The sequence below is a fragment of the Mesocricetus auratus genome, unplaced genomic scaffold, assembly GCF_017639785.1.
Source record: "Mesocricetus auratus isolate SY011 unplaced genomic scaffold, BCM_Maur_2.0 Super-Scaffold_100014, whole genome shotgun sequence".
Lineage (NCBI taxonomy): Eukaryota > Metazoa > Chordata > Mammalia > Rodentia > Cricetidae > Mesocricetus > Mesocricetus auratus.
In genome coordinates, this window is record NW_024429197.1 from 7,144,567 (window position 1) to 7,159,099 (window position 14,533).

Sequence of the window (14,533 nt, forward strand, 5' to 3'; positions counted from 1 at the left end):
TTGAACCCAGGTAGGTGCTTTAGAAGAGCAGTAGGTGAGCCGGGCGGTGGTGGAGCATGCCTTTAATCCCAGCACTCGGGAGGCAGAGACAGGTGGATCTCTGTGAGTTCGAGGCCAGGCTGGACCGACAGCCTCCAAAACAATACAGAGAAACCCTGTCTCGTAAAACCAAAAAAAAAAAAAAAAAAAAAAAAAAAAAAAGAGCAGCAGGTGGTCTTAATCACTGAGCTATCAATGCTGTTCTGCCTAGTTCCAAACCCCTGGTTTCAAATGATTCTCAGTTGGGCAGAGGTGGCGCACACCCTTAAATCCGAACACTCTGTAGGCAGAGGCAGGTGATTTCTTAAATTTGAAGCCAGGCTGGTCTACAGAGTAAGTTCCAGGACATTTTAATAACTGTTGGGGGCTGAAGAGATGGCTCAACAGTTAAGGGCACTGACTGCTCTTCCAAAGGTCTCTGGTTCAATTCCCAGCACCCACATGGCAGCTCAAAACTGTCTGTAACTACAAGATCTGACACCCTCACCCAGACATACATACATACAGACAAAACACCAATAGCTCAGAAGAGGGTCTTGGATCCTCTGGAGTTATGGACAGTTTTAAGCCATGTGGGGGTTGGGACTCAAACCTGGTCCTTTCCAAAAGCAAGAACTGCTCTTAAACACTGAGCTACCTCTCCAGCCCCTGATCTTGTCTTGAATCACAAGCTCTAACAGTTTCTGAGATGACCTGATTGTTTTGCTATTTGGGGGTGGGGGGTTTGAGACAGGGTTTCTCTGTGTAGCCCTAGCTTTCCTGGAATTCATTCTGTAGACCCTGGCCTCCAACTCAAAGAGGTCCTCCTGAGTGCTGGGATTAAAGGCATGCACCACCATCGCTGGACTGTTTTGTTATTTGTTTATTAACTTATTTGGGATGGGGGAAGCACAGGCCAATATCATGGCAGTCGGTCAGGACAACTTCCAGGAGTTTTCTGTCACAGGATTTGAACTCAATCAACAGGCTTCTCCTTTACCCACTGAGTGGTCTCACTAGCTATTGTAGTTGTTTTCCTTGTTTGTGTGGAGACAGGCCACTGGCCTCAGACTCAAGAGACCCCACCTGACTCTGCCTTCTAAGCACTAGGATAAGAAGTATGCACCATTATGCCTGGCTCTTGTGGTGTTTCCAGAAGCTTTCTCTTTTAAAAAATAAAGATTTCTTTATGAGTGCTCTATCTGTATGGACACCTTTGTTCCAGAAGAGGGCATCAGATCCCACTATAGATGGGTGAGCCTCCGTGTGGTTGCTGGGAATGAACTCAGGAAGTGTAGCCAGTGCTCTTAACCACTGAGCCATCTCTCCAGTCCCCAGAAACTCTCTTTTTAAAACAAAGACTCCAGCTTTTCTTTGGGATGTGCTTTCCTATTTCTTGCAAAGCTAGTGAGATATTCATACCCAATACTTCCATGTTGCTTTTTCACTGGCATGGACCTAGAAACTTTTACACTGACTAGATGAGATTTAGCATACTCAAAGAGTTCAAGGCACTGACTGTATTCACAATTCCCACAGGACAGCCTAAGCAAAATACCTATGCACAAAGCATAAATGTAAAGGTGATCATGCCCAGGTTTGAACAAACCTGATAAGCAGCTCTGATATCAACCTGTTGAGATTACCAAAATAACTGAGTTGTTTTGATTTTAAAAATTATACCTTTAATTATAGAATGCTGTTAGGATGATACAGCTATAGACAAGACAATAGGGTAATTGACCAATACCAAGGGAATCTGCTCTACACATTTACTTGTTCATCCACTCTCCACGACCATAAGCACAGGCACAGAGTGTCTGGGCAGGTACAGAAACAGCCAGGGACCTGCAAACAGAAGGCATGCAAATAGCATCAGTGAAGTGTGGCAGATGCACGGCTTCCACACAGCTCAGCACAGGAAGTGGGCAGCAATTGATCTCAGGAGAGAGGGCAGAGCTGGAGGCCCACCCAGCTGGAGTGTGCATGTATGGAGAGATGGGAAGGCAATCAGAAACCTTTCCCAAGCTTTCATCTCCTAGAAGGCAAAAGCATCAGATGGGACTCTAGCGTAACCTTTAAAGGGAGGCTGGGGGGGGAGGGGCAGGGTAAGCACAGGGGAGGGGAAGGGGGGTGAAAACATGTTGGGTCGGAGGTGCTGTCTTTTATGAGCTACTCCCAGGCAGTCACTTACAGTGACTTTAAAGGAGCAACAGGAGAATGCTGAAATCCACCCAAGTCACTGGCTACACTGATACAGACAACATATTTGAGTTTAGTTACCAAGAATATGTAAGTTGCCTAACAGTTAAAATATGAATACCCATGATAGGCTAGATTTTGTACAGACAGAAACCAAGTGCCCTGCTCCAAGTTCTTACTCAAATGGGAGTGACCACTTCAAGGCCCTCGGAGTGGTTTTTCAATGGGTTGCTTTGAGGTTGTCACTGGTGAGTGACTGGTATCACCCAGCTGTGCTCACAGTGACTCTAGTGAAAGTGCTACTCCTGAATGCCAAATCCCAAAGAATTCCAACAAAGAAGGGTTTTCTTCTTTTTCTGTTGTTTTTCAATACAGGGTCTCTTTGTGTAGCCCTGGCTGTCCTGGAACTCCCTCTGTAGACCAGTCTGGCCTTGAACTCACAGAGCTCTGCCTGCCTCTGCCTCCTGAGTGCTAGGATTAAAGGCATGTGCCACCCTTACCCATCCTCCCCCCCCCCAGAAAAAAAGTTTTCTTAAAAAAAAGAAAAAGCTAACATTTGCAACTTTGCACTAAGCACCATAGAAAGCCACTGGGCACCGGTTCCCGGCCATCCCCATGGGGCTGGATAAGCACCAATATCCGGCCTATCTCAATTCCTGCTCGGGCTGAGAGAAGGAGAGCTGAGGTACTGGGCTACACTGCGTCAACTCTCGTTTAACTATTTTTATCAGGAGGCCGGAAACACATTCCTCTTTAGGGTTACTCATTTCTTCTGATGAGGCCAAAGAGGTTTTCTTCACAGGAGAAGATAATTCAGTCTGAGAAATGACAAAGGACTTAATTGTTCAGTCATTATCTCACAACTGATGGACACATACAAACAAGAGTTTGGTTCTGTACAAAACAAAACCTTACAGGACAGTGCACTCCTGAGCACTAGTGTCAAAATTCTTTCCATCACAAAAGAAAAATAAAGGACATTTCTCACAACGGAGTTATGTCTACAGTTCTGTCTTATGATCTACATCACATAAGAACATGCTGATTCTTATGAATTCCGTGTCTGCTATTAGAATACACATTTCACTGTACATACACATGCCTTTATGCAAGCTACGATAAAGACTCGGGTGTGGCCCTATCAAATCCTAGAGTTAGCAGTACGGGGCAAGTGATCTTAAAAGTTAGATGGCTAAGAACCCAGAAATGGCTGACACCCCTGGGACAGGTTCTGCGCCCCCTTCCCTGAAGGGGTCAATTCACGTCCTACTTTAATTCCATCATCACTTACGGTCCTATCTTTTCCTAAAGGCAGTTTCCATACCATGATCCCTAAAGCGATTTTTGAAGAAAATGCATAAACCTGATGAATGGGCATCTCTTGCTAAGGTCAGACCTGATTAATGACAGCATCAATGGGTACCCTTGCTAAGGTCACGTGACCACCATCCATGGGCCCTTGGTCCTCAGGCCTGCGCCTCCTTTTTCCTTTCACATTGTATCTTCCAGTAGCTTTCAAAAACATGCAAGCTATACACAAGTGAGAAACAATGGGAAACGATGAGATGGCTGCCTTCAGTGTGCACAATCCTGTGCCGAGAAGAGGGCAAGATACCAAAATGAGCTACTCAAGGAAGAAGCCCTTTGGAAGGGAAGTGTGTGAGCCAGCTACTGCTGTGTGTGAGCAATGGCAGCCCAGGGCTGGTTTGCCTGTCTCCTGCCATGACCTTAGCAAGAGATACCCATGTTCAGTTCTGCACTCCCACTGCCGTCTTTTTGGATCAGAGATCCAAGAGAAAAAAAAACTTTCTGAAGATCTACTCCATCTCCAGGCCTAAGCATCTGCCAGCATCTTGTCCTCCGGTCTTGAGCTTTCAAGTTACTTGGGATGGGGGCTGATTTTGATGAAGCAATTCACATAATAATCATCGAATAAAAATAACTATTTGCGGGGAGGGGATAACATCCCCAAAGCTGTGGGTCGGAATTTCAAAAGGGTGGTCTTCTTCCATGTTCTAAACAAGGGAAGTCTGTCTCAAGGAGGCTCACTGACATCAGATACAACTGTACCTTCAATTGAGTCGTTTCTTACTCGGGATCACAGGGCTTAGTCAGTATGGACTCTCTTGTGTTTAATAAGAGCTGAGCTCCGGCTGAAGCTCTTGTCACATTCGGTACATTCGTAAGGCTTCTCTCCCGTGTGAACTCTCTGATGTGTGATGAGGTTGGAGCTTTGCGTAAAGCCCTTTCCACACTGCACACACTCGTAGGGCTTCTCTCCTGTGTGGGTTCTCTGGTGCTTAATCAGATCTGACCTCTCCCCAAAGCTTCGCCAACACTCGTTACACTCATAGGGCTTCTCCCCGGTGTGGATTTTCTGGTGTGTGATCAGATGGGAACTCCGGCTGAAGCTCTTCCCACAGGCGGTGCATTCGTACGGCTTCTCCCCCGTGTGAGTCCTCTGGTGCTGAACCAAGTGTGAGATGCGGCTGAAGTTTTCCCCGCATTCGTTACAGTGGTACGGTTTCTCCCCCGTGTGAGCCCTGCGGTGCCGCACCAGGTCGGAGTTCTGGCTGAAATTCTTCCCGCACTCATCGCACTTGTAGGGCCTCTCACCGGTGTGGACGCGATAGTGCTTGATGAGGTCGGATCTCTCGCTGAAGCCTCGCCCGCACTCGTTGCACTCGTACGGCTTCTCCCCCGTGTGAGTCCTCTGGTGCTGGGCCAGGTGGGAGCTCCGGCTGAAGCTTTTCCCACACTCCTCGCACTCGTACGGTTTCTCCCCGCTGTGCGTCCGCTGATGCTGGATGAGGTGCGAGAGCCGGCAGAAGCTTTTGCCACACTCGCTGCATTTGTGAGGCTTCTCCCCGGTGTGGATCGTCTGGTGCTGAATGAGGTGAGAGCTCCTCCCGAAACTCTTGCCGCACTCGTTGCAGTCGTACGGCCGCTCGCCAGTGTGTGTCCTCTGATGCTGGATGAGGTGGGAGCTGCGGCTGAAGCCCTTTCCACATTCGTAACACTTGTAGGGTCTGTCTCCCGTGTGGGTTTTCTGGTGTCGATTGAGGTCTGAAATCTGACTGAAGGCCTTTCCGCACTGCGAACAGATGTGATAGCGGATGTCCGCGTGGACTTCTTTGTGGACAAGCAGGTCAGTGACCTGCTGGAGGGGGTAGCTGACCCACTCTTCTGCTGCCAGGTCTCCCCACTGTCTTTCCGACCTGTCCCCACTTTCAAAGACCTCTTCGCTTTCAGGATTCTTCTCAGCATCTCCAATAGGCTCTTCGGACATGGTCACAAATTCTACATCTTCACTAAGCTCTTGTTTCTGGTTTACTTCATTCTCACTCCTGATCTCAAAATCTGTAAGGAAGAGTAAACAGCGTGGAGACCGTCAGTGCACGACACTAAGGGGTTCTATTTATTCCTCTACTCATGGTGCTGCAGAGTAAACCCAGGATTTTGGGCTTGGCATTTAAGTGCTCTACCACTCAGCTACACCACGCCCAGCTCCAGTACCGCGTTCTCTTTCTTTTATTTTTTCTCTTTAGTTTGTTTCAGCAGCAGGTAAGAATGTAAAAGTGGGAAGAACGTACATCATCCACAGAGGAGGGTGGATTGAGCCAAACAGCAATGGTGACATACTAAACTCTTCTTTTTTTTTTTTTTTGTTTTGTTTTTACGAGACAGGGTTTCTCTGTATTGTTTTGGAGGCTGTCGGTCCAGCCTGGCCTCGAACTCACAGAGATCTGCCTGCCTTTGCCTCCCGAGTTCTGGGATTAAAGGCGTGTGCCACCACTGCCCAGCGACATACTAAATTCTTAACATGAATATCAATTATCATGACAGTTCCTCTCCATGAAGGAGAGATCCAAGACTCAGAGAAGTGAAGTGACTTTCTCAAGGTAACATGGTACACTGGCTAAGACGGCATGCATACTGCTCTTATAGAGAACCTGGGTTTGGTTGCCAAGACCCACACCAGGCAACTCACAACCACAAATCCCAGCTCTAGGGATCCAATGCATTCTGGCTTCTGTGGGCACAAACCCACACTCATATGCACACAACTAAACAATAAAGACAAAAGTCTAAATATCAACTCAAGTTTGTCTAAGTTCAGGCTCTTTGGTTAATTCTTATTTAAGAAACTATTCTTGGCATTTTGAAAAAGGGAATCAATCAGAGACCATAATTAGAATATCTAAAAGACTCTACAAAAATTTGGGGGCATGTGTCATTTTATTTAACTTGTCAAGCCTTCTTAATTATCATATTAGATTTACCGAGATTACTATGAAGAGAAGCTATTTTTTAAGTTTCTCTATCAGGGATATTTGTTTGTGACAGGGTCCCTTAGCTGGCCTAGAACTCACTTTGTCCGGTGACACTGAATGTCTCATCCTTCTGACTCTACAGAGCAGTGAACACTGGTGCACACCACGGAAGCAGCTCCTGTGTCACGTCTTCACCTCTTTTTTAAAAAGATTTACTTATTATGTATACAGTGTTCTGCTTGCATGTACCATTGCCGCCAGAAGAGAGCACCAGATCGCACTATAGAGGGTCATGAGCCACCACGTGGTTGTTGAGAATTGAACTCAGGACCTTTGGAAGAACGGTCAGTGCTTTTAACCTCCAACCCCATGTCTTCACCTCTTACTTGAAAGAAAAAGCAACTTACAAATGTCACTTAAAGTTGGAGAACACAGAGATGCTTGGCTCAGAGAGGAGTGTTGGGGGAACAAACCCGAGGTTCCATGCATGCTAAGCATGTGTTCTACCACTAAACTACACACCAGAAACAGCTCTAACTCCACACCAGAACCAGCTCAGCCCAGTTTTGGAACTAAGTAAGTATACTGTATATACGTCAACATTTCATATATTTCAAGTGTGAAGATAAAAAAAAATATGTAATCAGCTTTAAGGAACCTCTGGCAGACACTACATTTTCCAAATTGGGTTTCTTAGTACATACCAGAAAACTGCATTGCAAAGGGCCTATGAGTAAATTAATTTGGTTAACTAGTCACAAAAACAAAACAAAAAATAAACAAATAAAAGACCCAAAGAAGGGCTAGGAAGATGAGTCAGTGGATGAAGTATTTGTTATACAAACATTGGACTCTGGGTTGGGACATCAAGGATACACATAAAAGCTGGGCATACCATTAATCCCAGCACTTGAGAGAATGGAGTCAAGTAGATCCTGGGGACTTGCTAGTCAACCAGTCTCACTGAGAGCTAGCTCGAGGTTCAATAAGAGGCCTTGTCTCAAAAAATAAGGTGGAAGCAGATAGAGAAAAGTACTAGAAGTGGACCTCTGGCTTATGGACAGACAGGTGTCAATTGTATACACACACACACACACACACACACACACACACACACACACACACACGAAGAAGAAACAGAAAAGAAATCTAAGCATACACCTTTAATCCCAGCACTTGGGCAGGAGAGGAAGGGGGATCTCTGTGAGTTCAAGGCCAGCCTGGTCTACAGACAGAGTTCCAGGACAGCTTCCAAAGTCACAGAGAAACCCTGTCTCGGAAAAAAAATTTTAAATAGCCATAGCTATGTTATTTACCCAGATCTATTGCAAATACAACTCCACAAAACAATAAAAAAAAGAAAGAAAAGGGAGCTTTTTTTCTTGTTTGCTTGTTTTTCTCCCCCCAAAACAGGGTTTCTCTGTAGCTTTGGAGTCTGTCCTGGAACTCACTCTATAGGCTGGGCTGGCCACAAATTCACAGAGATCCTCACCTCTGCACCCTAAGTGCTGGGATTAAAGTTGTGTGCTACCACCACCTGGCAGAAAAGAGCATTTTTAAAAATACATGCTTGACGGGCATTAGTGGTGCAAGCCTTTAATCCCAGCACTCGGGAGGCAGAGGCAGGCAGATCTCTATGAGTTTGAGACCAGCCTGGTCTACAGAGGGAGTTCCAGGACAGCCTCCAAGACAATACAAAGAAACCCTGTCTCGAAAAACAAAAACAAAAAACAAAAACAAAAAAAATCATGCTCTTGTATCCCAATAGACTAAGAGCACTTCTTAGATAGATCACCAACAGCCTTGTTGCTTACCCAGATAAATCTAGGGGAGGGTTAACAAATGTTTCCAAAGCACTTTGTTGTTTTGTTTCTCCTTTTAATGTGTATGGACATTCGGTCTGAGTGAATGTCTGTGCACCATGTGCATGTGTGATGCCTCTAGAGGCCAGAAGAGGGCATCAGATCCCCTGGAACTGGAGTTACAGACAGTTGTGTGCTGCCTGATGTGGGTGTCAGGAACTGTATTCAGGTCTTCTTGCAACAGCAGCAAGTGCTCTGGACCACTGAGCAATCTGTCAGGCTTTTCAAGGTGTTTTTCTTTGTTTATCTCAGGATCCCTTAGATCCTTTAATGTATCATTAAATATTTGGATTTTTTTTTTCTTTTCATGATAGGGTTTCTCTGTGTAATAGCTCTGGCTGTCTTGGAACTCGATTTGTAGACCAGGCTGGCTTGAACCTTGAACTCACAGAGATCCCTCCTTCCTCTGCTTCCCAAGTGCTGGGAGTAAAGGATTGCCCGCCACCACCTGGCTATTTAATTTTTACTTCATTTTTAATTCTGTGCCTGTGTCTGGGTTGGGGTATGGGTACGTGTGATTGCAGATGCCCTTCAGGGGCCAGAAGAGGGCATCTGATCCCTTGGAACTTGAGTTACAGGTGGTTGTGAGATGCCTGGTGTAGGTGCTGGAAACTGAACTCAAGTCCTCAGCAATAGCAATACATGGTCTTAACAACTGAGCCATCTCTTCAACCCATTTTTATTTTTGTTCATTTTGTTTTTGATAGTGGAGTTGTTGCTATTGTTTTTAAGGAACAACTGAAGGGACAAAGAAAGGTTCAAGGAAGAAGCCAGATAGGGGAACAAATCAGAATAAAGTATACCAATACATATATGAAACACATCACAATGAAACCCATTACTTACTATCACCTAAAAATGAATAAAAAGATAAATAAAAAGAAGAATCCAAAGAAATTGGGACATCAGAAAAAGTCTAAGCTAAGAAAACCCCTCAGGTCACCTTTTGTTCTGAGAATAAAAACATTTAAAGTATCTTAGTCCCGTGCTTGGCTTTATGTAGCTCTGAGGACCAAACCCAGCACTTCAAGTATTCGAAACGCTTTCCACTGCGCTGCATCCCGAGCCTCACAAGTCCTCCTCTAATCAGGGTCGGACGGACGATCGCCTCTGAAACAGTTCCAGACAAGAACCTTCCTCGACAAAGGCAAAACTGCAGCTATGGAGCCAAAACAAACACAAAACAGGTGGATCCTGCCTTTCTGTGAACCTGCCTCAGAACCCCTCATCTCCTAGCGCCCCAGAGAAAAGCGCCCCAGAGAAAAGCGCCATTTACAGGGCATGTATGACCTGGCAGGCACCACAGTGTCAGACCTGTTTGGTCAGTGACCTGTACAAACAGGCTGCAGGATGTGCAGGATGGCAAGTGACTCAGGGCATGAGAATCCTAAAAGGCCTAAAAGTCTCTAAAACTGCAGAAACTCCTTTCTTTTTCTTTTTTCTTTCTTTTTTTTTTTTTTGTTTTTTTGTTTTTTATTTTTTTGAGACAGGGAGACAGGGTTTCTCTGTGGCTTTGGAGCCTGTCCTGGACCAGGCTGGTCTAGAACTCGTAGAGATCTGCCTCCCAAGTGTTGGGATTAAAGGCATGCGCCACCAACACTCGGCCCTTTCTTTTTCTACCATATAACATAGATCATCCACATTTAAAGCTTTGCATAACGGTGTGGTTTTCCTAAAAACAAAAACAAAAACAAAAAACCAAGTCTATATCAAAAAGACTTAAGCCATTTTTTTGACAGTTTCAAGACAGGAGTTGAAAACGGATAAAACCCTCACTCACCCAGTGAGACAACATTTCCGTAATTCTCCTGCATCACATCCCTGTAAAGGTCTCTCTGTGTAGGATCCAGGGGTCTCCATTCCTCCCGAGTGAGGTACATGGCCATATCTTCAAATGTCACAGGGGCCTGAAATCACACAATGCTTCCTCACTACTTAGTACCTAGGAGTTTAGTACCAGCTTTTCTTCTTGAAATTAGAGACATGGTTAGAAATGTCGAGAAGGCAATGGCATTAAGTCTGATCTGTAGAGTCCAAAGAAGAAATAAGAAAGAAAGAAAGAAAAAAAAAAAGACATGTGGTCAAAAGGCAGGGACAATCTACTAGCTGCCTCCTCGGGCAATGTACTAGATATCCCTGCCCGCTTGGGGACCCTTATTCCCTGGCCACTTCCTTTTCAGAACTTACATGGCTCTATATCTCTACACACAATGTTCTTTTCTAAGACCAGTGAAATTCTCCTCTATATGGTCCAAAGTGCCAACTGTTGTTCTGTCTCCCCACCCTCCCGTTTGCTCTTCACTCCTTCCTCGGATGCCTCACCTAGGAGTTAATCACTGCACGATTTACTGATTCCCACACCACAACACTTTCTTGCTAAGGCAAAGTACTTATCACATTGTATCAAGGATAACCGTATGCACCTCTCTCCCTACAGATTGTTGGCAAGGAGGATACTACCCATCTTGTCCGGTTTTATTCTCCTTAGTATTTAAAGACATACAGTAGATGTTCCATATATGCTTGTATATGGCTAAATCAGCCAGCGCTAAGCCCCTGCAGCAGAATAGGGAAATGGGCTAATCCCAGGGAATTTCCTATAGGGGTCTGCAGAACGGGGAAACACCGGGCCAGATGGGTAAGCAAAGGCGAGGGACGGGAAGCCGGGGGTGGGCTTACCTGGGACCCAGCCATGAGCAGGGTGGCTGCCATCTCAGGCTCAAGCGTTCGTCTCCTGGGAGGGAGAGCAGGAAAAGCAGCCAGCAGACAACGCTGAAGGAGACGAAAAGCAGGGAGTGAGGCGCGGCTAGAGGCCCTGCCCACTCCCTAGGGCTGGAGTTCTGGTCGCAGGGTGTGCGGGGACGAGCCAGGACCGGTCACTCTCCTCCCTGATCCCCGAACGTGACCCGCTGTCCGTGTCTCCGTTAATACCGAGTACATGCAATGAAAGGGAGCACAGCCTCTGGCTAGGCGACCCCTGGGCTGGGGGGGTCAGGCCGATGCTATTTGAGGGAGGAGGCTTTCAACCCAACCCTACAGAACGCCTCTGCTCTTCCATCTCCGGGCTAGGGCCTTTCCGGCAGCAACCTCAGCCAATCAGCAAAAGAAAATCAGAAAACACGGGACCAATCAGATGCCAAATCATCAGCCCTCCTCCTGCCGCGTGGCCGAGCATCCCCACCACGCGTGCGTGCGCCTCGCGGCCTGCCGGGACTTGAAGTTCCACTCTGGCGTACAAAGGCCACTTAGAGGCCAAGAGCGGGGTGGGAAAAGAACAAAAGGGAGGAGACAGGACCACGTCCTTCAAGACCAGACGGAGTAACCTCCACTTCTTCTCAGAGACCACAGCACGACTCAGTAAAGGAGGCTTCCCTGTTTTTTCTCATGGGCCTGCGGCCGTCTTTGAATCAGATATTATCCGCGATGTCAGACTAAGCGTGGCGGCCTGGGCTGAACTCAGCTGGGATCAGCCCTCATTTGACAGTCCAGGCCAGGGCGGGAAAAGGCTCCAGGTCCCTCCCTCGGGAGACTCCCAAGCCGCGATGGAACTTTGGGCCCCGCCCACGTACTCACAACACCTCCCAGCGCCGCCTGCAGCGGTTACTCTGTGTCCCGAGAACTACAACTCCCAGCAGACCCTGCGACATTCGCAACCCGCCTGCAGACTACATATCCCAGGAGGCTTCGTGCTACGCGCCCTGTGGGAGTGCAGTCCGCAGCGCGACCCGGGGTATCCTGTTAACCCTGTCGGGAGCTTCTCGGGCTCCTTTATAGAGACTGGACCCAAGTGCACTTATCTAAACCGCCGGAACACTGAAATCAGAAGCAGAGAAGGAGCTAGGGTGTGTAGGGAGATAACTGGCCTCAGAGTGGAGACTCAAGGACCTTGCACTCTTGACCATCTCTCTGTTGAATGAATTCTTGAAGACCTCCCAACAGCTTGGAGACCGTGACCCCGAAAGGATCCTAAGGATGTTAGCAATCTATGTCTGTTTCAAAGGAGCCACAAACTGGGTTAGGGTAGAACGAATAGGCTTACCTCCTGGTCTGTAAAAGATCCAGTGGATCGCTGCTTCCAAGATCCCCAAGCCTCAGAATTCTAAAGAGCCCTGATCGAAAAGATTCTACATATCACCAGCAGATTCCGGAGATCTCAGAGCCACGGGTAGAAATCCGAATCCATAAACAGGCAAAGGCCAGCATTCAATGGTAGGATTGAGCCCAAAGCTTCAAGGTTTGCAGAGATCTCAGACTGTTCTATTGCTTGGAGAAACCACAAGCTCATAAACAGATCCCTGAGGCCATAACAGCTGGCCAAGAAACACCCCAACAGCGACTAAGATACATTCAGTAAGAATTCTCCAAACAGAAAGACTTGGAGCCTTCTCCTTCCTCAGCCTGGATGAAGGACTTAGACAATGGAAGGCGAGGGCTAGGCAAAGCAGGCATTCTGTGCAGGAAGAGCTCCCAGCTTGCTGTAGCCTTGGAGAGGGAAGTGATGGAAAAAGAATATAGCAGCTTATTAGGGACTCCCACCCTCTTCAAGTTATAAATATCCCCAGAACCTTGGCTTGATGCCCAGAAGCCTGTTGTCTCTGACTGAACAGGAGACTGCTCTGCCTGGGCTGGGGAAAGGGACTTTTGTTTTGCAGATACATCCTCGCACTGAAGGACTTTAAAACATTTTTTTTTCATATATGACTCCCGACCATGCTTTTATTAGAGTGTCCTGTTCCCTGTGCCCAGTTATTTATGGCTACATGGCTCAAGGATCTAAAAATGAGCTAGCAGAACCCCTACCAGTCATAATACATCTCTTCTACCTGTGCTTCTCTTCCACTCCCAAAGCTGGGTCACAAAAATGTTTAGATGCCACAGAATTGTTCCGTCCTACCTACTGTAAAATTGGCCCAGCCACCATGTAAATTAGAATCCTGAAGGATTTACAAGAGTAAGAAGAATGTGGGCATAAAGGTCAGACGATGAAAAATTGGACCATAAGTATTTGGACAGGTCCTGTCTTTGGTAACAGGAGAAACTTCCAGAAAGGTTCATGGGTATATTTGATGGCCTGAAGGTCTGGGGAATCATAGCAACTCTGGGGTGACCTTATCCTCACTCTATTGTTTCTGCTGGAAATACATAAGGAGGCGGAAGTTGAGCCAGTGGGCGGGTTCAAGTTCACGGTATGTGTGTGTATTCAAGCCTGGTATATGGGATTGCCAGCAACCCAGAAAGTTGAGGCCTCTCTCAGAAAACTGAGTGATCAAAAAACAGGGGTCACTAACTGAACTCCCAGAAACAGAGGGTGACTGGTGCAAAGTTGGGCTGCTTAACTACAGGTCTCTTACGGTGAGAGAACCCAGCCTCACCTTGGAAGAGGCTCCCTTTTCAGGTCTCTGCTAGCAGATTGCTTTGTAAACTCTGAGCCTTTTGTGCAGTCAAGCTTTTAAGCCTCCTTTGTCCCCGTTGATGTTCCTTTTATTCCCAAGGATGGAGCCCGGGGGCAGGTTGGCTCTGTGTGCCCTGCTTGTCAGCTTGCCTGGGAAGTAAGTGCTTTTTCTTTACCACCTGGGAATGGGGAGAAGGTCTGAGCAGGATGTTCCATTACCTGGGAGAGTGAGGCAGGAAAGACGGGCTGTGGGTCTTCCTGTAGCAGCTTGCTGCTTATCTCAGAGGGTGTGTGTGGGGGTCACTGGAGGAGGCAGCTACTTCCTGCCCTATTGTTCAGTGCCATTCAAAATATGGTTTTGAGTTTTCTAGAGTGAATTGGAAAGTCCTGTCTGTCCCCATCACTCATCAGATGATGAGCACCTCCTGTGTGTGGAGGCTTCAGTAGAGCTTGGCCCTGGGGAAATGAGGATCTTCCTTGCAGGTCTTCAAAACATGCATTTGCAGCAGGATCATTGTTCCTATGGGGCTCTGTAAATGGTTGTTTTTAATAAACATTTTTCTAAAGATTCATTTTATTAACTCCTCCTCATCCCGTGTGTGTGTGTGTGTGTGTGTGTGTGTGTGTGTGTGTGTGTGTGTGCTTGTGTGTAGGTGACCTGAGAAAGCCAGGAGTCGGATCCCCCTGGAGCTGGAATTACAGGCCATTGTGAGCCTTCCAATGCTGGAAGAAACTCCAGTTCTCTAAAAGAACAAGCGTTTTTAATCTCTGAAGCAGCGCCCCCG

At 46.9% G+C, this 14,533-nt stretch overlaps 1 protein-coding gene across 6 annotated transcripts; it reads right to left on the reverse strand.

Annotated features, from left to right (window-relative positions):
* Positions 1–1,680: 1,680 nt before the first annotated feature.
* Znf436 (zinc finger protein 436) lies at positions 1,681–12,827 on the reverse strand. 6 transcript variants are annotated; one of them, XM_005080997.4, is made up of 4 exons: positions 12,396–12,827; positions 11,036–11,128; positions 10,137–10,263; positions 1,681–5,580 (listed from the first exon to the last, which is right to left on the reverse strand). In XM_005080997.4, the coding sequence occupies exons 2-4, from the start codon at positions 11,066–11,068 to the stop codon at positions 4,328–4,330; spliced, it is 1,413 nt and encodes a 470-aa protein (XP_005081054.1). In that variant the 5' UTR covers positions 11,069–11,128; positions 12,396–12,827; the 3' UTR covers positions 1,681–4,327. The 6 variants fall into 6 exon arrangements, with proteins under 6 accessions (XP_005081054.1, XP_040612274.1, XP_040612273.1 ...); XM_040756340.1 differs by having other exon boundaries at positions 10,137–10,380; XM_040756339.1 differs by lacking the exon at positions 12,396–12,827 and adding an exon at positions 11,926–11,944.
* Positions 12,828–14,533: the final 1,706 nt, after the last annotated feature.